The 24,941-nt window shown below is 36.7% G+C and overlaps 1 protein-coding gene across 8 annotated transcripts in view; it reads right to left on the minus strand.

Annotated features, from left to right (window-relative positions):
* SNAP91 (synaptosome associated protein 91) overlaps nt 1-24,941 on the minus strand; it is a 152,168-nt gene that overhangs the window by 68,129 nt on the left and 59,098 nt on the right. For all 8 annotated transcript variants that reach the window (XM_059401002.1, XM_059401004.1, XM_059400997.1 and 5 more), the window contains exons 8-10: nt 15,128-15,234; nt 9,966-10,007; nt 3,676-3,746 (exon numbers count right to left, since the gene is read on the minus strand). In XM_059401002.1, coding sequence (XP_059256985.1) covers nt 3,676-3,746; nt 9,966-10,007; nt 15,128-15,234 — 220 coding nt within the window. The remainder of the gene's footprint in view (nt 1-3,675; nt 3,747-9,965; nt 10,008-15,127; nt 15,235-24,941) is intronic.

The raw sequence follows: 24,941 nt of genomic DNA on the forward strand, positions 1-24,941 counted from the left end.
TTGTCTGTTTTTACACTACAGGGTAAATTCTTTGAAGGGAATCCTGCCCTTTACACAGTACCTGGCATTTTGCAGGCACTGGTATTTCTGTATTATTTGAGTTTTATTTGAATTTTAGAATAAGAATGCATGTACTCTTTGTATAAAAAATGAGCCAAAAGTCTTAAAAATTATTTTGTGTAAAACTAAATTGTCAGGATGAAAGACCTCTGTTCCTATGGCCCACACCTAGACTTTGCCATGATTTCATCTAAGTGGTCAGAACCAAAGGTATGTACCCCCTATGATGCCATAGCCTTAAAAAGCATCATTAATCACTGATTGAAATCTGAAGGCTCGAGACTCACAGAAGTATATAGTTTGCTTAAGACTTAGCATTCTTTAATGGTGGATTTAGGACTCTAGTCTGAGTCTGTATTGATGCCCAGAGCCTGTGCTCGGTTCACATTCCAGCTTGTCCTGATACAAATTCAGATGGACGTGCCACGTGGGTTCCTCTCTTCCTTTTACCTTTCTTCATTGATTTACCACCCTACTACCCTACCATGGGTCATGCACCCTTTATAAGAAATGCTAAAATATTTTATATATATATATAATGACACTTAGTAAAAATTAATACTTATTTTAATGATTTCAACAAGAAAAATCCAGTACATACTGAACTGCACTGGGAAGAATAAAGCACAAATATAATTTTAAAAGAGAATGAATTATCCATGTAGTCCTATTCCAAATTCTGTGAAATTCTACAAATAAATCTGTGGGTTTTTATGATGAACATAGAAAATACCAAGGTTTATTTCCAGGATGTTAACAGTAAGTCATCAAAAGAGGGAATTTTTTATGTCTTATCCACATCAATAATCTCTACATAATTTTGGCTATAAATGCTAGCCAGAATACAAACAAAAAGACAAAATACAGATGTGAAAAACCTATCTATGTCATCCAAATAATTTTAATTACAATCGACTTATAAGGTTTCCTGCATCCTCAGTACTTAGTAAACCCACATGTAAAATGAAATCAATTTCTCTTTTGTTTTATGGAATCAAAGAAACACACAGTATACAAATATACCACACAGTATTTGCATAAAACTTCAAAAATGAGTATGAGTGAATAAAAGCCATTAAATGTAAAGAGTATGCATATTTTTATAGCAGACATTTGAAAATGCTTCAGTGTCTCAGAGATTAGAATCACTTTATACTGCTTCTTAAAGACAAACAATTTTAACTTTCTTTGTAACATTGTCTTTGGCACTTCTGCCATATGCCATGGGAACATCTTCTGTTTACTAATCAAATAAAAAAACTTTTTTCAAAAATCTAAGAAGAATGGACATACACCTAAGTGAGATTGTTAGCCTTGATTTGAGAAGACCAAAATAAAGTAAAACCATTTATGCCAGTCACCTTGTGAGACAAAAAAGTATGATGAAAAAACACAGATGTGTAAAAAAATGGACAGGAATCAGTTTTAAATGTTCTAAATACCAAATGTGAAGTCTTAAGAGTGCTTTTTGCATTTTTAGTAATAACCAAATGCAAAAAGTCACTCAATGTAGTACTCACCCTTCACTTAAGTTCCCAGGTAAGCACAAACATACAAAGAAGAACACAGTTAACTACTATATATAGTTCATTTATTTTAAAAATAGGGACTAAGCAAAAGACAAGTTCGTATGTGGTCTCGGCCAATTCAGAAAAGAAAAATGACAAGCATAAAATGATTTTAAAGGAGAGAGAAACATTATGATCAAAGGTAATTCAAAACAAGATCACTGGATTTCTATTTCCCTACCCTTAGAAATATAACTACATGTACAAAGCTGTTTTCCAAAGATAGCTTCCAGCAGCCACAAGAGGGCGAATGCAGACTTGAAATTAGGGCTCATGAAATTCACCCCGGGAAGGCGGCTTTTTCTGGTGACCACAGTACTGGCAGATGTACCACGGGGAAACTGTGGCTCTGTGCAGGGTGCAGGGGACTCTGAAGGGACAAGAATACAGAAAAGCTGACTCTTCACCAAGCATTCTGCATTGCCTTGTCAAGGGAGAGGCTTTAAGTCCTGAGGATATACATCTTTCCTTCACCAAAGATCCTTTCACCACAGGAGCAGGGACATTTGTTAGGCTTCCTGGCTCCTTTTGCTTAAATCCTACACAACTCCTTTGGCTTCTTAGATACTCCAATACTGAGTAGCCCCAGCAATCCCTGGAAGTGGGCCTCTTAATGCATTCACTCCCGTGTCTCTTAATGCACTCTCATGTCTTTTTAGTTGGCATCAACCTGTCTATAAAAGTCTGACCATCCATGGCCACAATGAAGGAGGGGTAGACCTTGCACTTGCACTGTGGTAACAATCTTAACAGAGTCCCTGGGAGGTCCTGTCATGCATTATACCAAACAGTTCCACCATAACTGCCTGAGCGTTTCCTACAGTGTTGTCTATCGTCGAAAATTTAAAACATGCAATAATTTTTATACTAACTTGGAAAAGAAGACCGAAATGACACTTAGCTAATGAAACAACAAGCAATAAGTAACATCAGGACATGAATAGATTCTGGGCAAATGCTGAGAGAGAAGAAAACAGAAAGGAGTTGCATTTCGATGGCTGTTATCCCAGGCAAAATCGAGCATCAGCATACAACCCTGCAATGATCAGTTCATAGGTTGTTTCTGTTAACTTCTGCTGTCAACGGAAATGAAACAAGCATAAAGCTGCGACCAACAGGCAGATTTCAAACTGACTCTGTAGGGACAGTTACAGGTGGAGATAATGAAATATAAAATTGTCCTCAAACTTCAGAATCAGAAAATCTATCTAAACCGCACATGTGGGGGAAAAATGTCCACAACACATGCAGTGCATGATTAAGGAAAGCTTAATGAGATAGCCCTCCCAGGATGGGTAAGATTTACACACACACAGACCAGGAGGATAAGCATCCAAGACTAGCAGATTTATAATCTTTGAGCAAGGCACAAAGACTCGAAAGCACTGGGTCATATGAAGAGACAGGTCTGATGCTTTCCAGAGAGAAGAAAAGAAATGGAACCTGCAAATTTTTGCATGCCATGAGGAAAAATAGTAAAAAGATGTATGTGCCCAAGCGCAAAGGTATGCAAATCTAGTAAAACTGCACTTATTGCTGATTGATTGATATTCACTATATAAAAAAGATCCTGAGCAAAATACCAGCAGCATGCCATGCCGAAATGTTTCAAGTGGGGAGTGTCTAAAATGCAGAAAACTCTATTTGTGGCTTGGCTTTTTTCACAACAGGGTCCGTAATGTAACAGAATGTTCAAGGCTACCTGTGACTCATGCCCAATGATAACAGACTCAATTTTTAACATGAACAACTCTTTTTCAGCATATTGTCAATCCCCTGTAAGGGAAAGTATATACATCAGGAAGTTCAGGGAACCTAAGTACAAACTACTAATATGCTGCATTAGCCTGCAGACAGATTGCCTCTACATGGGGTCACACTGTCCTAGGTTAATCAGACGGGATGTTTGAGGAAACCTGGAAGAATTACAATAAAGCATACCCTAAAACTGTAGGAGTAAAAGTGGTACCATGATACATCTCATTCTTACAAAGAACGACTACAGCATTTTTTTCATCTTATTGAGAATTATACAACTAATGCGTACTTGTTTCCGGGTTTCTTTCCTTCTAATGTATTTAGATGCTGTTCAAGGGTCTCCATAAGACTGCTGGGAGCCTACAATAAGAAAGTAAAAATAAATGTCTGCATTGCTTTCTTTCAAAGTAAGTACACTGGAACATCACTGTAACTTTGCGTGGTGGAGTTCTGTGGGTGGACCCCACTACAGATGTGAGGTGATTGCATTCCAGGTTCTATTGGCACTTAAATATTTAAATCCCATGGAATCTCAGACAGGCCCGTCTTACATGCAATTAACTCTACTGCGCAGCCAGTGGTGCTACAGCGTGGTTTTAGTGTACAGATTACATTGGATAGACTTTTTCTGTGACATTACTTATATGCAGTAAACTCAGATCGAGTCTACTATATGTTTCCACAAGACCACATGAAAAAGGAAAAAGGAATGGGTATTTGTATCCAAGTAAAAAAATACAAGTGCCTAAATACAAACTTACAGAGGTCTGAAAGTAGAGTAAAATCTCATTTATCTACACTTGACTGAAATGTTAGGAAAAATTGTTACTACTATAAATAAAAGTTGGGGGTAGTGAAAATGATAGTTGTGGAGAAAAGGATACATCTTTAATAGTCAACAACAATTAAGATTTTCTTATTACTGAGCTATTTAATTTATATACATAATAAAGTAAATAACTTCAGTAAATGTGGTAATGTTAAACTACTGTGTATTAGAAGATTTAATGTAGTTCAACTCTTTTACTAAAAGGTACCTGAATGTTTGTTCTTATATTAACATTTTAGGCAATACAAAACGATGGCATTTTACTACATATTAGAAAGAGAAATAATAAGTTCATACATGTATTCCCTCCCTACTATTCCTTAAGCATTAGAAACTTAATGTTATCTTTAAGTAATTTTAACCTAAATTAGACCTAAACAGCAGTATAAGCATTCAGAGAACAGTACTCCATGAATGAAAATATTTAAGCACATTTATAGATACATTTAATTCTAATAATTATCCTTCAAATTAATATGAAATTAATTTTGAAGACCTTTATGCTAATTGCTAAAATAGCTCCCAGAATTCAAGGAAATTCATATAACTGTACATTTCACATGGTAACTATAATGACAAAATCAAGTAGAATTTGAAAATTCTTATTAAGAATTTTTAATTTAAATTTAAATTTAATTTTAATTTAAATTTAATTTTTTAATTTAATTTTAATTTTAATTTAAAATTAAAAATTCTTATTAAGAATTTTTAATTTTAAAAGTTCAGGATATTTAGTATCTTTTTTCACTTCACTAATAGATTCATGAACCATCTTAACAATTATGTGATTATTATATATGTAATTATATGATTATTATAAATTATTAAGTGAACAGAATTTTTTAATTATCTTATTTCTTTTTTAATTTTTAATTTTTGAATTTTAAAAAATAAACATATAATGTATTTTTATCCCCAGGGGTACAGGTCTGTGAATAGCCAGGTTTACACACTTCACAGAACTCGCCATAGCACATACCCTCCCCAATTAAGTGAACAAAAATTTGAACTTGCTAAAAGTGATGGACGTAGGGTAGAAAGAATCAGCCCTATGAGAATTACCTAAGAAGTTATGGCCTATAGAGTAGAAAAAGTAATGATTATGGGGGATATAAAAAATTTAGAAAGTTATACAAATTAGAATTTAAAAAATATAACTCAGGTGAAAATAGACTTACTCAACACAGTCCAATAAATTGCAACTAAGAGTATACCTCTAAGTTATAAAAAAATAAATTTTTAAGATAAAAGGAAAATTTTGCTCCATGGAACAAATAATACAATATATAGATGTATTCATTGAATAAATGGAATATACACTGTATTCTTAAAAGCAAGAAAACAGAAAAGGCTGTACATTTTTTAGGTGAATTAATTCCCAATAACCTCAAAATTATCATGCTAATTGTCATAATAATAATAATCACTATAATTGTCATAGTAATGGAACTTAGGAAGCCTGGACATATAACTTCAAAATATTCCTATATCTTTTTTTTTTTTCCCCACTGGGATCATAGTGAGAAAAAATATATCAAGCCACAGAACCTCTCTCTGATTACAAGAGACAGGTCCTCTAAATGTTAAATGCAATGTAAAGAAAATGTGATTCTGTGTTAATACTGTTTAAAAGGATAAATGCTACTTAAAGTCACAAAACACAACAATTTAAGATAACAAAAAAAAGAGGTTGTGTTTTCTTTTATAAACTTCCTTACTTTTCTTAACAAATAAACCCAAAACCAGAAAGGCAGTTTGCAATTTCATTCTTTTTGCAAGGTTTCTTAATAATTTGTGGATGGAAAGTTTAAAATAAAGTAACAGTCACAAAAATAACAATTGCTGAAAAAAATCTTACCATGAGTACAGAATACAAAATTGACTTTCACCTTTAAGGGGAGTTATTTTGTGATAAATTGCACATAAAATTAAGTTTGGAGCATTTTATCTTAAAAATTTAAAAATGTTTCATCAGGGTGCCTGGGTGGCTCAGTGGGTTAAAGCCTCTGCCTTTGGCTCAGGTCATGACCCCAGGGTCCTGGGAGAGAGCCCCCGCTTCAGGCTCTCTGCTCAGAGGGGAGCCTACTTCCTCCTCTCTCTCTGCCTGCCTCTCTGCCTACTTGTGATCTTTGTCTGTCAAATAAATAAATAAAATCTTTAAAAAATAATGCTTCATCATTTATATTTCTTATGGACATGTGAAATCTAATAGAAATAAATTCTTTAAATGCTTTGGAGGGGGGAAAAACCCTATTTTGATAGTAATGTGCACATTACTGCCTCCTAACTCTATAGCACTGAGTCTATCTTGGCATGTAGTAGACAAAATAGCAAAAATTGTTTCAAATTTCCAATGAGCAAAACTTTAAGAATGTCTCTGCTGTTATAAGAGGAACTTAAAAGAACAAACTATAATTAGCAGGGTCTTTAGTTGCTTATTTTTAAAAATACTCAAGTCAATAGACCAGTTGAATGGAAAACCGACCCAAGGATGAAGAGTCATTCTGTGGAAGTTAACAGGTAACTGATTCATCAGTGGTACAGGTTTTTTTTAAAAAAACCTTTTCTTTACCTGTAGTTTTCAGATCAACCAGAATTCCTAACATCAAAACCTAAGATGTTTTTCATAAAAGGAGATATTTTGAATTTGGAATGTGTGCGTGCATATTCATGCGTGCGTGCGTGCGCGCACACACGCGCGCGCACACACACACACACACACATGCCAAACAGGAAATGTTATTTTGAAAATCTTTATCCTGGAACAAGTTCAAAGCTGACTGTGAGCCGGGATCCAAAAGGAAGCATCCATCTACAATTCACATGCTTTAGATTCTAAAGCATCATTAAAATGGAACAGAAAAAAAAAAAGCAACAAAAGGATCGTTCAAAATTTTGAAGCATTTGAAAGTGCTGAGAAATATTTCAGTTTTGATATCATATTCCACTTCGTATACAATACAGCACTTCTGAATGACTTATTAAAGATTCACTGAGGTTCATAATTTAAATGCAATCATGATGATATGATATGCACAATTATTTAAAGAGGGCTACAGATGACCACGTTGGTATTTATATTGTGCATTTTCCAACCAAAATGATATCTATTAAATTCCTCTTCTCTGCCTTGCTGCAAGAGGAAGTCTAATCTTTTTTTCCAGTTACAAGCAGCCTATTCTTATTCCCAGACGCTAGGTAGCCTCCCCGTCTCCATCTCCTCGTTAATCCTTGTCCATGCTGGGTATTTTGGTTCATTGCCCAGCTAGATTCAGTTGCTGTGTTGACCGCAGAGGATCTGGCAGAGAGCAGAGATTAGGTTCTAATCTCAAAGGCATTAAACTGAGTCCAAACAACCAGGTGTCTCTGACCCATCTCCAGATTAATCCTGGTCCAACACTGTCTAAAGGACTAACTCTAGAATAGTTCACATCCAGCTCAGACCTGGTCATACTGTCATAGTGGGTCTATGTTGCCAGACTGATGAGAAGTCTCCACCAGACCTGTGCAGAGGCTCTAAATAAGAATTAGGGAGAATGTTTAGTTCTGTCACTCACAATCCCAACAGAAATCAGAATTTGGTTACTTATTAAGAAATTTCAAAGCACGAAATACTTTTGTACTGAGATTTTAAAGAGACACTGGAGAAATGAACTAGAGATTTTTTGTGTGAGTATGAGAAGGTAGTTTCAAAATAAATGTTTACATGGAAGTTTATGTGACTCTTAAGGTCATAAAAGAAAAGCAGAGAAAAGAATAATATTAGATTATAATGAATATCACAGAATACCCAGAGCAAGATTTTACCTTAAGGATAGGATTTCTGTTCCCCAAGTTGTGATAACACAACGTACACCATTAAATAGTATATCTCTCAACTGCTTCTTCAGGGAAGGAGAATCTATAAATTATAATGAATATTATAGTAACATTCAAAATTAAACCCAAGTATGTGAGTCCTTCTTTCAAGGACATACTACAATTTTCAAAAAAAAAAAAAAAAGAATAAGCAGGGCCTGAACTGAACTCATGACCCTGAGATCAAGACCTGTCAGACACTTAACCAACTGAGCCACCCAGGTGCCTCAAACAAAAAAATATTTAAGTATCCTTTTAAACTTTTGTCTCTTTCAAATATTATACAAACTGAGACAAATGAGGACCTGTTTTCTTCTTAACTGAGAGCCTTTCTGATAATATAGTTTTACTTTTATTCCACAGTACGAGATGTCTATACAGTTGAAATAAAGATGATTTACCATTTCCAAAAGCTATTTATTGAACAAAATATTTTAATATCTACCTTTAGGTTAATAGGTATTATTTATCTAGGCTATTTTATCACACTACAATGTAAATATTTATTATCATTAAATAATTTAAAATTAAAGCACACTGATTGTCTTCATTTTTTATTACAGTGCTATCAAATTCATAAATCTGTATCTAATAAAAAGATTTTTAATAGTACCTTGTGCACACTTAATATTTAAGCCATATCCAAAGTGATACTAACACCTTATCCAGGTATGTACCTGATCAAAGAACACTGTCTTCTCACAATAGCAAAAGTATTTTATATTAATATCTGTCTACTAGAAGCAGTGATCTCCCAACTTTTAAAGACAAAAAATACAATTCCATCATATTCTGAATTATTTTCTGAATTTTATTTGTGAAAAATTATTGGTATTTAACTGGTTATTTTAATAATATAAATACAGAGGTCATTACTTTGGGGTTCTTTAATTTTTAATAAAGATTTAAGGTAAATATTACTTCAAATATAGAAACACTGCAAGGGATTACAAAGATAGTCAATCATATGCATTTTGGTATTATTAAAAAGGGGGGCATGTTTTATTGTGACAATTTTCCCTATTATGACTCTTTTTATTTACAAACACAGAAAACCCATACATTCATTACTAGTATATAAGATAGAAGCTCTACATTCTCTCTTATCATCTCAAAATCTCTAGTTAAAGGACATGTTTGGGATAGAAATTTACCATAACAGAGTAAAGAGTCAATTAAATAAAAATAGTTCCTGCCGATTTTGAGAAAAGTCACATGGTAACTCTGCCCATGTGAATGGTTCTTGATTCTACATCTTAGGAGCCCTACAATATACCCTCTTAACAGATAAAAGGACTGATATGCAACTACTGCTATTGTTTTTGCTGACTGGATGGTCCCCAGAAAAATCACTTATCTACCACTATGACTTATTGAAAAAGGTTCTTTTATAGTAGGAATTTCTCTGCTTCACAGGAGAGACAAGAATCAGTAGAACTATGATTTCAGAGTGTTTCTCTTTCATACCCCTCCTTCATACCTGCAAAATACTGAAAACTAGGAGAACAAAAAGAAAGAATATTTCAAGTGTTCCAACTACATGCCTACCAATAGTCACTATTCATAGACAAAGCACTTTTAAACATTACTACATAAGGCTTGATTTTGAATCAAGTTCAAGAATGAAAAGATGGTCTCAAAACAGTAAATTCAGTTGCTTATAAAGAAGAAACTATGTTATGAGGGCAGGTGAATCTTCATATTAACTCCAGAAATACATTCAATAGCTAGAAAAAATATGCAAGCTAGAATAATTTCCAAGAAAGTTGGTAGGCCTAAATTCAAAATGCATTAAATGCTTACAAGACTATGTCCTAGGTAAGATCTTTTATGCCAAACTATGGAGTAACACTATCATGCATATTACACTTTGCACTCAGAGAATCACTTACCTGCGTGAGGTCAGGAATGTCACCTTTATCAATGCCAACTTGCTGTGGATTAAAAAAAATAAGGAGTTACTTAGTGGGATTTCTTTTTTAAATTAATTTCTTTGCATTTAACAGAAGATCACCCACAGAATTAGTTAAAATCACAGCTCAATCCTGGTATACAAGAACTGTCAATCTCACTTTGAAAGTCTGACTTGTGTAGTTTTCCATTCAACATAATAGAGCAATGATTTTGTTCATGTAGTTAGATATAATAAATGTACAAAATTTTACCAAAGGCCAAAAAAAGATTTAGGAAATTGAAGTATAAAATTTAAGGTTTCAGGGCTCCTGGGTGGCTCAGCGGGTTAAGCCTCTGCCTTCAGCTCAGGTCGTGATCCCGGCGTCCTGGGATGGAGCCCCACATCAGGCTCCCTGCTCAGTGGGAAGCTTGCTTCCCCCTCTCTCTGAACTGCCTGCCTTTCTGCCTACTTGTGATCTCTCTCTGTCAAATAAGTAAATAAAATCTTTAAAAAAATAATTTAAGATTTCCTTCATGGCAAATGGCAGCTAAAAAGTTAAAAAAAAAAAAATGCTTAGCCTAAATCTAAATTGTTATAAATGCTCAGTAAATCCTCTGGACCGAGAATGTTCATTTAGTTTCAATAACTTGTTCAGGGTATATTATCCATCCCTCTTCCCATAGAGAGAATCATTTTGTTTGTTTCTTACATATCCTCTCAAAGTTTTTTTTTTTTTTTTAAATTTTCAGCATAACAGTATTCCTTGTTTTTGCACCACACCCAGTGCTCCATGCAATCCATGCCCTTTCTAATACCCACCACCTGGTTTTTTTATGTATACCCAAGGAAACTGGAAATTTATAAATACATATTTATTTCCTAAATTATTTTACAATAGTGTATTTATATATATGTATATATATACACATACACTGACCTTATATTTTTCACTTAACAATATATCTCAGATCTATATCCATATTAACAGTTTCTTTATTTTTTAAACAGCATCTTTTCCTACGATTTATTTATTTAACAAGTCATGTATTAACGAGCATTGGCGTTGCTTCCCTTCTCTGGCCATTGCAAGCCTTGCTGCACACAGCACTGTGCACCTGTGTGGACACATCTGTAGGATGCATGTGTAGGAGTGGAATTACTAGGTAAAAGCACAGTGAATTTTAAGTGTTGGTAGCTTGGGGAAGGGAAGCAGTGGAGCAAGGAAGAGCAGAATGGGGAAACAGCAAGAAGAGTACAAATACGGGAATATATAAATGAAGGTGAATCAGAGAAGAGGGTATGTACGTGTTCACTCTACTGTACTATCAACTCTTTTGTGGGTTTAAAAATTATTCAAAATAAAAATTAGGGAAAATAGAAGTCATAACATCAATTCTTTCTTTTTATTTAAATGATAAAATTTAGGCTCAAAGAAACTAAGTGGGTTAAAATCAAGTCCCTCTGAGAAATAAACTGCTTTGCTCAAGTTGGTGGAACTGCAGAAGCAAATACGTTAAGTCTAAGTGTTGGGCTCCTACAAAGACAGTAAGGCAAACCAGAGATCAGGAAGCCCACTTGTTTGACAAATGCTCTTAGTTAAATTCTTTCGCTTTCTCTTTGTGTACAGCAGGGTTTCTCAGCCTTGCCACCATTCACATTTTTGGATGATAATGCTTTGATAGGGTCTGTCTGGTGCACTGTACGTTATTAGCAACATCCTTCTCTGCCCACTGGATGCCAGCAGACCTTCCCTTCCTCCAGTTGTGACAACCAAAAATGACTCCAGACACTGGATGCTGGGGAAGAGAAGGGAACAAAATCGTCCCGTGTAGAGAATCACCAATGTAGAGCACTGACCCTCATTCTCCTAGAGCAACTTAGGCTGCAGGTTCCTCCCAGAGGTAAAGATATTACCTGCCAATGACCGAACTCTACTTTAGGGAAGCTAATGTCTTTTCCCTAAATTCACTTAACTATTATAATTATGGAAATTATAAACTAAGATAAATTCATTCCATTCCATTTATTTCCATACTTTAATATCTCTTTAGGTGATCCATTAAAATATTAATATGAGGGGCGCCTGGGTGGCTCAGTGGTTAAGCCGCTGCCTTCGGCTCAGGTCATGATCTCAGGGTCCTGGGATCGAGTCCCGCATCGGGCTCTCTGCTCAGCGGGGAGCCTGCTTCCTCCTCTCTCTCTCTCTCTGCCTGCCTCTCTGCCTACTTGTGATTTCTCTCTGTCAAATAAATAAAACATCTTTTAAAAAAAATATTAATATGAATGAAGTCAGCATTTTTGAAATTAAAGTATTACAGATCTTTAATATTGGAAACATTTTGATAAAAGGTGATGTGTTTCTCTTAAATAGATAGTTAACAGAACTTTCTTGAACAGAAAGACATAATTTAGGAATGCTTTCTCGACACTGCTATTTTCACTAACCTGAACTTCTGAACCATAATGTAATTGGAGGCTTGAGCTGAGGTGTGACTGTATTACAGAAATCTCATCACTTTCTGTCTGCAAATATTCTGGGAGACATAACTCCTACGACTTGGTATTTAATCTTAGAATAGCAAACTAAGAATAACTTAGTTCTATAAAAAGGGAAGTGTGTTTAGCAGAAATGCCTATTACCTATAAAATAACCATTTTACAAAGTTTCAGTTGCCTGCTTTAGGAGACTTTATTGTAAGAATTCAAAACACACGAAGTTTTCTACACTTCAAGCAATTTCTCTAGGGTATTTGAATATTTCCATATAAGTTGTTCAACTACTCTGTGTTTTTGTTTTTTAATATGGCAGACAATTTGTTAATGTTTGCCAAATACCTAATATATATAGTTGTATTTTAAAAATGGCAATCTTGAAGTCTTCAGGAAAATGGTACCAATTACAGGGTAGCTATTGGATCTAAGTCCATCCATAAGTACACCACACAAGAGCAGTTTGGTATAGAAAGAAGATTTGTACATTTCTTTTTTTTTTTTTTTAGATTTATTTACTTATTTATTTATTTGACAGAGAGATAGAGATCAGACACAGATAGAGAAGCAGACACAGAGAGAGAGGGAAGCAGGCTCCCTGCTGAGCAAGAGCCTAATGTGGGGCTCGATCCCAAGACCCTGAGATCATGACCTGAGCAGAGGGCAGAGGCTTAACCCACTGATCCACCCGGGTGCTCCACTTTGTACATTTATTAAGAAATTTCTGTGTTTAGGGGCACCTGGGTGGCTCAGTGGGTTAAGGCTTCTGCTTCGGCTCGGGTCATGATCTCGGGGTCCTGGGATCGCGCCCCCCATCGGGCTCCCTGCTCAGTGGGGAACCTGCTTCCTCCTCTCTCTGCCTGCCTCTCTGCCTGCTTGTGATCTGTCTGTCAAATTAAAAAAAAAATCTTTAATTAAAAAAAAAATTTCTGTATTTACCAATACAAACCACTCAACAATGGTTCAAACAATTAATGTCTATATTATAAGCAATATAATTTAACTAAAGAAAACAAATGGTTATTGTTAGCCCATTGTAGGTTAGTGTCTATTCTATTAAAAATAATTTTGTAAATTAGTATCATTCTATAAAAAAGCCCTAGTCATAGTGTTCAAATAAAAGTAGAATATTTGTATTGAGTTATTTAGACTCTCAAAATAACATCTGATTTCTGTGTATTTCCTTCTCAACAGCCTGAAATGGGCCCCTGCTAACATGAGGTGATCAAGAGACATGAAATAAAATTTTACATCTAAAAATAGAATGAGCTAATAAATAAGTACCCCATTTCTCGTGAAGACCTTACAGTGCTGATTAGAGAAATGTATACCCCAACCGTCACATGTCCAGCTCTTTACCTATCTAACATATATAATAAGAGGTGGGGGACTGGGTAGCATGTGCACCAGGAATTAATGGAACAATGAAAGGATCTTCCACTCTGGATGCGTAGGCATAATTGATCTTTCCATAGAAGAAAGTCAGGCAAATTTTACTAGATTATATTGGTAACTGGGTTAAACCATAGGAAAATCTTATCAAATAAAAAAAGTAAAATTGTGTAGCAGCCAAACCAAAAGTTTCAAGCAATTCTATCCTTTCTTAAAGACAAATCAACATCAATAAGCCCAAGAGAAATACACATAAATATGTATATGGAATTCCTATAAACTATTCCTTACCCTTTGCTTCCCAGATTATTTGTAAAAAAAACAAAGACTTCTATTCTGATCATGAATTCTATGGACCAAAGGTCAAGAGGCAGTATTTTGTAGTATCAGTCTCCTAATTTGAATGTGATAATCACTATTCCTGTGAATAAATGAAATTTGAAAGAAAATGTACGGACCAGAGTGCTTTTGGAATTGTGTGTATAAAATGCGTGTTCTTGTGCTATATTCTCAAAATGGCAAAAACAGCAAAACCATGGCATGAACCTCCCAAGCTCAAGGCCTTGTATGCTTTGCTGTTGGGCTTCAGAACTCCTCGCACATGGCGCTCCACTCAGCCCAACAATTTGTTCAGTGACAATGTAAGATAAGAATCAACTGTCCAACCTGTGAAAGGACTATAATAACAATGTCATAACTCCCAGTACCAGTATCAATCAATAACTGGATTTCATAAGAGGAAACTTCAACTTACAGGTAACCTCGGGAACACCAACTGTACGGTTATAGGCAACCTTAAGAAACAATTTATAGACTTCATAAAATGAATGATACTTTAATTTTTTCATTGTATTTAAATCACTGACAAAATAAAAAGGTTGTATTTATGATTTCTACACACTGAGAAAAATAAATGGACTTTCCTAAGGACTTTTTTTTTTTTTTTCAAGCTTCAATAAAAAGGAAGCCCTTCCGTATGATCAAAGATAGCTAGTAAGTGGGGAGGAGAGATGAACAACCTTGCAAAGCTATGAATCTGCTCAGTACCCATGAAACTTGTATTTGAACACAGAGTGATTATCTAATTGGGATGCAGGAGTGTAAAGTACCGTTGGAGTGAGAAGTTGGGAAGAGAGGACCCCTGCGATCACTTCCAACCCTAACACACTGGGGCTCTGGGACGGAATGTCTTGTCAGATTATAAGCCCTATTACTGACTCTAGATACGTAAGTGAATACTCTTAAATTATATTCCCAACACAGGTTACTATTACTTACCTCTGCAACTTTGAGAAATTCAGATACTCGTGTCATTCTAGTTAGAAATCGTTTGTAAATTTCTAGGGCATCTTTACATTGTCCTTTCTTCATTTCAAAAAACTTTTCTGGAAGAGATAGATAAGCATTTTGAAAAGACTATAATATTCAATTTTCTTCTAAGCTTAATACTATTAATTAAAACTTAAACGAATGTTTGGATCAAAACACTAGGCACTAAAACCTCTATGAGGTTCTAAAGCACCTAAACAAAAGGGAACTGTGAAGTTTAAGACCAGTGTTAGGTTCTAGGTGTTTCAAAGGGAAGCATTTAAAAAATAAAAGCACACCTGAAGTAGAATGTATGAAGTGTCACAACAAGTTAACTCATGATCCATATATCCTAGAACCCTGCTTTAGAAAACAGCATCAAATATTTGATGATAATCTCAAAAGTTATGACTGCATTCTACAGCATCATTACTTTCTTACTAGCTCACCATAAACCAATAAGGTATATATCATAAAGCAATAAATTTCTCCAAGTTAAAGAATTCTTTAAATTGTCTATACACGGGGCACCTGGGTGGCTCAGTGGGTTAAAGCTTCTGCCTTCAGCTCAGGTCATGATCCCAGGGTCCTGGGAAGGAGCCCCACATCGGGGTCTCTGCTCAGTGGGGAGCCTGCTTCCTCCTCTCTCTCTGCCTGCCTCTCTGCCTACTTGTGATCTGTCTGTCAAATAAATAAATAACATCTTTTAAAAAAATTGTTTATACGCTGTATAAATTGATACTTTTGTTGGTCACAAGAGATTTCTTTCAAACATTATAATGTGTCTCTTAGTTATAAAGTAGTGGAGTTTTATGAAAAATATTTGGTTTACCAAACTCATCATGGTTTTCTAGTCCACAATTGTATCTTGTTTCTCAACCTTCAGCTTCCCAGACAGAAGAACAGAGGATCCTTTTGCTGCTCTCTTTTGTACTCCCCAAGACTGGAATTCAGAATCACTAGGGTGCTATAATTCCATTATAATTACATTACATGAGTGTAGTTTCTCCATACGTGTTTGGAAGAAAACCAGCACTTTATCAGTATTTTTACCAGCCAGTCATTTATTGTTCATTCAGTCAATAATTACTGACATGGCAGATGGAGACAGAGAAGGCCAAGGTCTACAATAGCTTCCAGGCAACTCTGGATCATAACTGAAGATGATTTCGTATTCTTTATTATTTTATATTTTCACACAGTGAAACACATGCTATTTTTATATTCTTTCATAATTTAAAGTTCTTCATTTCATTCAGCATGTAATTTTACTACCTTAAAAGTATTTTGAATTTTCTCAAGAAAGGTTTAATAATATATAATTACACAAAGAACTAATTATTGAGGGTAGCTACTCATTACCTTCTGTTGACAGTCTGGGTAATTTTACATTTAACACGGACCTCCCCTGTAGGGCATTCAAGGGAGGCAAAAAGATCAAGAAAACAAACACATACTGTTTTCCACTTAAGATTTGAGAAGGATGTGAATCTTTTAAAAAATGGCCAAATCTAACCTAGGAGGTATTATGCTAAGTGAAGCAAGTCGGAGAAAGGCAAATACCATATGATTTCACTGAGACGTAGAATTTAAAAAGTAAAACAAACAAAAAATAAAGACTCTTAAATACAGAGAACAAACTGATGGTTGGCAGAGGGGAGGGGTGGGGGATGGGTAAAGAGGATGAAGGGAATTAAGAAGTAGGACCTTCCAGTTATAAAATAAATAAGTCACACAGATGAAAAGAACAGCATATAGAACACAGTAATACTGTAGTAACACTGTAAGGTGACAGATGGTGAATGCACTTACGGTCAGCATTGAGTGATGATGTATAGAATTGTCAAATCAGTATGTTGATACATCTGAAACTAATATAATATTGTATGTCAACTACACTTCAACTTTAAAAAATGGCTGAATCTAATCTTTATCTGCTCTATCCTGTTTTCTAAGGCTACACATAGACTCTTGGTGCTGTAAGGGAACAAATCTTTTTCAGTTAACTTTTGGGGGAAAAAAGGACTTATTCTGGTAAAATACACTTCTTTCTTTTCTTTTCTCTTCCTTTCTTTCTTTCTCTCTCTCTTTCTCTCTAAGATTTTATTTATTTATTTGACAGAGACAGAGACAGCGAGAAAGGGAATACAAGCAGGGGGAGTGGGAAGGAGAAGCAGATTTCCCGCCGAGTAAAAGGCCCGATGTGGGGCTCTATCCCAGGACCCTGGAATCATGACCTGAGCTGAAGGCAGATACTTAACAACTGAGTCACCTAGGCGCCCCTCTTTCTTTCTTTTTAAACAATCTTCACATAAATAATTTCTTTCAAATGTCCAAATTACTTTTCTTTACTATAACTAAGGTCATATCTTTGCATCATATCTTCAGCAAAACACAAAAAGAGAAACCAACTGAATAATCTCAATTTCCTTTTAGAACCAATGTATCAGACTCTTAAGCAATTTTTCTCTGTCTCTTCTGGATGCTTTTTAAATTGTTCCTATCTTTCATGGTAATTCAGGATTCAGGAACAAAAGTAATGACATTTTTATGGCTTTAGGTTATAATTTCCTCATTGTTTCAGTTACAGTGGGAATGACACATAAAAGCAACCTGTGCTGATGTAGGGGGAGCAGTGAGGTGCCCTTGTCCTCTTAGGGACTAACTAGGGTAGGGCCAGGAGCAATTCATACTATTGAGAGAGGGGACGGGTCATCCAGAAATGAGCCTCTGTCTTTATTTCATACTAAAGATAAGATATGTGGATTTTCAGCATTTGAAATGAAATTCCAAACTTGGCTTTTGTAAAATTCATCTTTATAATGTGTTGATAAATTCCCTTTTCATATTAGTATTAATTTTCACAGAATAGCTGTCCTAAGGAACAAGAACCTGATGAAAAGGATCTTATTCCTGTGAAATAAACTGAGGCTTTGCATGTGGACTATCACTTATGCCCATAAGTCAGAAGGAAAGCATCTCCTTACTTGCACATCAGTTTCAATATAGTGATAAAATGTTTGCAAAGATTTGCAGCACCAACATTGATTCCAACATGAGATGCAGAGAATTGCTCATGAAGTCCTTGATTAAAACTAACTCATGATGTATTTATAAAGTTAATTACTAGCACTACTTAGTAAATAAACAAAAAATACACCTGTCTCAAAATACTTAGGATAGTAAGTGTACATATCTTCTAGAGTGTTACTTTCTTTTTTTTTTAATTATGTTATGTTGGTCACCATACAGTACATCATTAGTTTTTGATGTAATGTTCCAAGATTCATTGTTTACATATAATACCCAGTGCTCCATGCAATATGTGTCCTCCATAATACACATCACCGTAGTGTGTTACTTTCAAAAGAGCAATTTAACAGCAACGCTGAATGAAAGCCACTCGATAGCAGAAGGTGATAAGGCAAGAATGCACACCTCTACCACTTCTGAGGTCAGGTCTTTAATATGAAGATACAACTCTTTTTCTGCTCCTAATGTTAGCCAATAGACTATCCTTTTCAAATTAGATGAAATAAAAATATATATTGCATGGTTATCATTTTAAAATACAGAGAAAATGCATTCTTACTATAATCTCATCTCTGAAGTCAACAAAAAGAGAAAATAAAACAGAGCGGCAGTAAAAGAGATCTAGGAGAAAAACATAGCTTAACGTGTTCAACTGCTAAATGAATTTTAAAGGCAGTAAGTCTGATGTCCTTAAAGCAGAGGCAAGAATTGTTTCCAACAAGGGTACACTAGTGAGAGGGCATGAGAAGGAATCAGCAGAACATCATTTCTGACAGCTATGGAGTTGGGTAAGATGAGCAACTCAAAGATAACTGAGGCTTTAGGTTTAAAAGACTATATACACCAACAGAAATGAGATTAGGAAGGGCACATTCAAGAGTTCAGTTTTGGACATTGCTGAATTTTAAGTATCTAAATTTAAGTGTCTACAAAGAAAGACCTGCAAAACCGAAGCTTGGAAGAAAGGTCACAGACTGAAATAATAGACCTGGGACTTATCAAAAGGACATCCCCATAGGAAACCATAGGGTTTCCAATGAAAAATATACACAAAAAGCAGAAAAATAACTGGCTAGAAATGAACCTTAGCAAAAACTCACATTTATGAGTGGTAAGGAAGAGTAAGATAGGCCCACAAAAGGGAGTGGGAAGATCAGTTATTTTGGTTTACTAATAAACACTCCCACCTGAAATAAAGGTAATACAGTGTTGGATTACCGATTAAGAACAGGTATCCTTCCCCAGTAAGGCAAAATCTCTAAGAGCACTGAGTTTGATTGCCTTACCCAACCCCCATTCTCTCTCTAAACTCATGAGAAGCCAGGATGGTGGATGCAAATTCAGTTCTGTAAGTTAGATGGACCTGTGAGAGATGTGGAAAGTAAACTGAGGCAGAAGCCACCTTCCTATACATTTTTGGCTATTTCTGTGACAAGAAAGTTCCAGAAGTGTAAGATTATCCTTCGGCAGCATTCCACTGTCCACCTCCAGCTTCTCTAGTTTTGAAAAGTAGTGGTTATAGTCACATCCATTTGATGGGACTCCCTGCTTCCTCGATTATAGCTTCAGGTGTCTGGGCTCTACCTCCCTACAGCTGCAAGGCAGCCGAGGTGGTGGCAGCAGCTTCTTATTTTTAGTGTACTGCAAAGTGGTGACCTCAGAAGTAGAAGCTTCCCCAGTGTGTAAGAATTTATGATTCTGGGGGCGCCTGGGTGGCTCAGTGGGTTGGGCCGCTGCCTTCGGCTCAGGTCATGATCTCAGGGTCTTGGGATCGAGTCCCGCATCAGGCTCTCTGCTCAGCAGGGAGCCTGCTTCCTCCTCTCTCTCTGCCTGCCTCTCTGCCTACTTGTAATCTCTCTCTGTCAAATAAATAAATAAAATCTTTTAAAAAAAAAGAATTTATGATTCTGTAAGTCATTCAGGAACCACTTCCTGCAGCCTTCTGATAATTACTTAAGCACCCAACTCCCTACTTTACAACCCTTTCTAATTAGAGTGAGGAGAGTGGTTTCTGTTTCTTGAATAAACACAGTATTGGGTAAATGAAGTGGTTGTAGAAAATGAGACCCTCAAAAATGCCAGAGATGGGACTCTGGGATTAGATATGTAACTGGCTAGATCTGAAGGTAGTAATAACTACCCACAACTGTCGGAAAATTGGATTCTTACGGTCTCTGCTATGTAGGAGCAAAATGATTACTTAAATCATAACCTATGGTTTTCTGAAATGAGCAGCTAAAATGAAGCTCACCAGACCAAGCAGCTGCTGGGACAGATCACCATGATGAGAATAAGGCAAGAAGAATGCAGAGTGGATGGCTGCTCCTGACTCCAAAGGAAAATGACAACAAAGGATTTTAAATTATTGGTTCATGCACCAGACAGTGCTACTCCAAAACTGCCCTCAGATAATCTTATCTCTTGCAGACATAGGGCTGTCATCAATGAAAGTCAGGGAGTCTAATCTCATAAGCTTCTGAATTACAATGTATATGGTTAAGTTAAATCCCTAGCCTCACCACAGTTTCCTTTGTGAAAGGATATTTGTTGAGAAGAAAAACTAGAAAGGGACAGGGTGATGGGTACTAAGGAGGGCACGTGTTGTGATGAGTACTGGGTGTTATACTTAACTAATGAATCATTGAGCACCACATCCAAAACTAATTATGTACTATATAGTTGCTAACTAAACATAATAAAAAAACAAAACAAAACAACAACAACAAAAACTAGAAAGGAGACTGCTTGGGTAGATTCAAATCAAAGTGAGCCACCCTTGCTAGCAGAAGCTTTTCCTTCTCAGTCTGAAAAGGCTGGTCCTGCCTTGCTTGGTAAAGGTGGCTGTAATCAAGCCACCTTTAAAGAGGGAATGAAAATTTTTCTCATGTCCAATCCATTTATTTCTCATCCCTGTCCCCTCGCCAACTGCCTCAGTACCTAGAATGAGGTTGAGAAGGCAGCAATCCCTGCATGGCTAAGGGAGACTAGTACAAAGTCTGACCCAAGAGGAAAAAATATACATGCTAAAAGAAGTCCAAGTTCTTGCAAATTTCTGTTGGCAGTAGGGCTGCCAGATAATGCAAGATACTAAGTTAAATTTGAATTGTAAATAGATAACTTTTTAGCACAGATATGTCCCAAATATTGCATAGGACTTATTAATATTAAAAAAAAATTCCTGTTGAGCTGAATACAAATGTAACTGGGCATCTTACAGTTTTCCCTATGTATCTGGCAACCATTATTGATAAGAATGTAGAGAGTTGATATGGATTATAAAGGTTCTGAACAGGAAGGAAAGTTTATTATATTAGATTTTGTGACAGAATTGATAATTTTCAATTTGGGTGAACATGCCAAAAAACATGGATTCGAAATGCTAGCTGGAGCAACTGGAAGTAGGTCTAATACAGTGATTACCAAACTGAAATCCTAGACCAGGAGCAACAGCACCACTCTGGACCTTATTAGGAATGCAAATTCTCAGGCTCAACCCCAGACCTACTGAATTAGGAACTCTGGGTTAAGGTTTAGCGTTCTGAATTTTAATAAGCTCTCCAAATAGTCTTGAGAAATGTAATTGAAACTCAGCCAAGAGCACTTATTCCTCTTCTGCAGAAGAGACCTTTTTTTAGGGTGAGTAGGCCCAGGGAAAGGGTCATACCGAGACTTTTCAGGACCACTAACTCTAAACTGATGGGACTTCCTAGGGACTTCACTCTATGTTCTACCAACTTGAGTGGAAGCTTTTTGGGGTAGGTGATAAAAGAAAATGAGATCAGTGGATGTACACAACTATCTGTGGTCATTTCCCCAGTTAACCTGAATATACAGGTGGAAAAGAAACACTTTGAAACTGGCAGAGTCCCCACACTGGTTTCCTGACCTTTTGAAAGATACAGGGGTAGCAATTCTACCATTTCCTCAGTTAGCTTGTATATCTGGTTGGGGAAATGGAAGGTAGGTAGAGAGTTACAATAGGTTACTGTGAACCTAACCAGGTGATGACTCTAACTTGCAGATTTCTAGATGTGTTCTTTTTACCAGCATAAAATCAGCATTATTCTTTTTTTTTAACCAGCATTATTCTTGACACCTGATGGGCAGCTATCAAACTAGCAAACTCTTGGATCCCTATATCAATAAATGGAGCCCACAAGAAGTAGTTTGCTTTCATCTGGCAGTGACGACAGTATACGCTTGCTGACTTATTTCAAGGATATCAACCTCTCTGGCTATTACAATCCCATGGGTTATCATGTTAATGACATCAGGCTGACTGAACCCAGTGGGCAAGAATTTCAGTTATGCGAGGTGCCCTGATAAGTCCCATGTATGTCACGGGGTGGGAGAGAGTATTTATGAAAGTTCAGAGACCTGCTTCATCAACAAAGTCTTAGGGTCCAAAGGTCCCCTCCATGTGAAAGACAAATTGCCTCACCTTGCAACCCTTATAACTAAAATAGGTAGGCAGAGGTTTGCTGAGCTTTTTTAGTTTTAGAGGTAACATACAACATGCATGTGTTCTGCTCCAAAAAGAGTATCAGGTGTGGTGTCAGGTACAAGTAGGATCCAGATCAGAGGAAGGCTCTGCAACTGCTCCAAACTGGAACCACATGGCCCTTTGTTCCCGAAGATGTGAAAGTACTCAAAGTGCCTGCAGGAGATCCAAATGCTGCAGAATGCATCTGGCATACTCCAATAGGAAAATACAGTGGAAACCTCTAGTGCTTTGGAGCAGAGCCATGTCTTCTTCAGACAGCAACTAATCTCCTTTGGAAAAACTGTTCTTGGCTTGCTTATAGAGACCAAGATTCTAACCATAGAATATCGAGTGATCATAAGACCTCAAGTGTTAGTTATCTAATATACATACCCATGAGCTGGACAAGTACAAGAACACTCTATCTTCAAATGAAAGTGGTATAGAAGCGGTCAGCCTCAAGGCAATCCTGAATACCCATGTGGGTTGTACAAACAGATGGCTCAGATTCCCACTGTACCTACTCTTCTGTTTTGCATCTCTCCAATCATACCCTTGGTCTCTGGGGAGTTCCCCATGACCACGGGTCTGAGGAGAAAAAGAATTCAAGGTTGGTTTAGAGATGGTTTCTCATGCCAGCACTAGTTATTACTATTTTTATTTTTTATTTTTTAAAAGACCTGATTTACTTGAGAGAGAGAGAATGAGTGGGAGGGGGGCAGAATGCAGATACCCTGCAGAGCAAGAAGCCCAACACAGGACTCGATCCCAGGACCCTGGGATCACGAGTAGAAGGTAGACGCTTAACCAACTGAACCAACCAGGTACCCAGTGTCGGCACTAGTTAAAAGTGGCTTGCTAAGTCATTATCCTGCCAAACGGGTGACTTTGAGAGAAGAAAGAAATCCTTTACTGTAGGCCAAACTTCAAAGCAGTATATCTATTTGATTTCCAATTTATATCATAGGAAAGATGGTGAGCTGGAGCGCCTGGGTGGCTCAGTTGGTTAAGCATCTGACTGTTGATTTCAGCTCAGGTCACGTTCTCAGGTTTGTGGGATTAAGTTCCACATCAGCACAGAGTGTGCTTGAGATTCTCTTTCTCCTCCCTCTGCTCCTCCCCGATGTGTGCTCTCCCTCTCTCAAATAAATAAATGAATAAAATCTTAAAAAAAAAAAATGATGGTGAGGGGGGCCTGGATGGCTCAGTGGGTTAAGCCTCTGCCTTCGGCTCAGGTCATGACCTCAGGATACTGGGACCGAGTCCCTGCATTAGGCTCTCTGCTCAGCAGGGAGCCTGCTTTCCCCCTCTCTCTCTGCCTACTTGTGATCTCTATCTCTGGTTCAAATAAATAAATAAAATTTTTTAAAAAATGGTGAGACAAATGGAACTATACCAAAATATGAGCAATGACTAACTGCTGTACTCAAGACCAGGGACTTGGAATAAAATAAAATTGGAAGGTTGGTAACAAGAAGGGCTGGAGAAAAGGTAGTGGGTGGACCTCTCAGAATGGATAAAGAGCAGGAGACAATTTTCATTCCACACAAAGGTAGACTAAAGCGCATATGCCACAAAAGGTTTCTCAGTGATCCAGGGATAAAAGGACTGATGAACATATTGCCTATTACGTCAGAAATGGAAGTCATGAATAGGTCCAGGAACATAGTATGATATATTTGCATCCTTGCTAAGTTCCCAGTGGGTCAATGCCTGAGATCAACCCTGAGCTTCTGTCATGGCGTCATTACCGAAGGACTATAGAGTCATCCACCAAGTAACAAGTTAAAGATTAATTCTTTTTACCAGAGAAAAGAGCAGTGATCCCTCTATTCCAGAATAGTTAGTTTATCTTGGGTAAAGATTTATCACCTCTGCCCATACGGCATTGCCAGTACCACCATCTGGGAAATTACTCTCCGTCACGGTATCGCACATAATATTATTTTGCTGCACAAGAAGTGAGACAAGAGACGTACCCCACAGGATTTGTCAGTCTTAGCATGAGTCCCTTTCCTCCAGAAATAGCGGACCTTACATAATGATGGAACAGTCTACAGAAGACACTATTTTAAACCCACTCTAAGAAGATACCTTTAGAGTCAGAGATTCTAGTATATGCTCTGAACCATTGGTCAGTCTATGGGCCACTGTTCACCACAGCTAGAGTACATGGGTCCAGAAACCTAGGAGCTGGAGTGGCTCTTCTATTATACTTAATGAGGTGGCAGTGGCTTCTTATTCCCTATCTGTCACCAGGGGTAGCAT

Source organism: Mustela nigripes, chromosome 5, assembly GCF_022355385.1.
Source record: "Mustela nigripes isolate SB6536 chromosome 5, MUSNIG.SB6536, whole genome shotgun sequence".
Lineage (NCBI taxonomy): Eukaryota > Metazoa > Chordata > Mammalia > Carnivora > Mustelidae > Mustela > Mustela nigripes.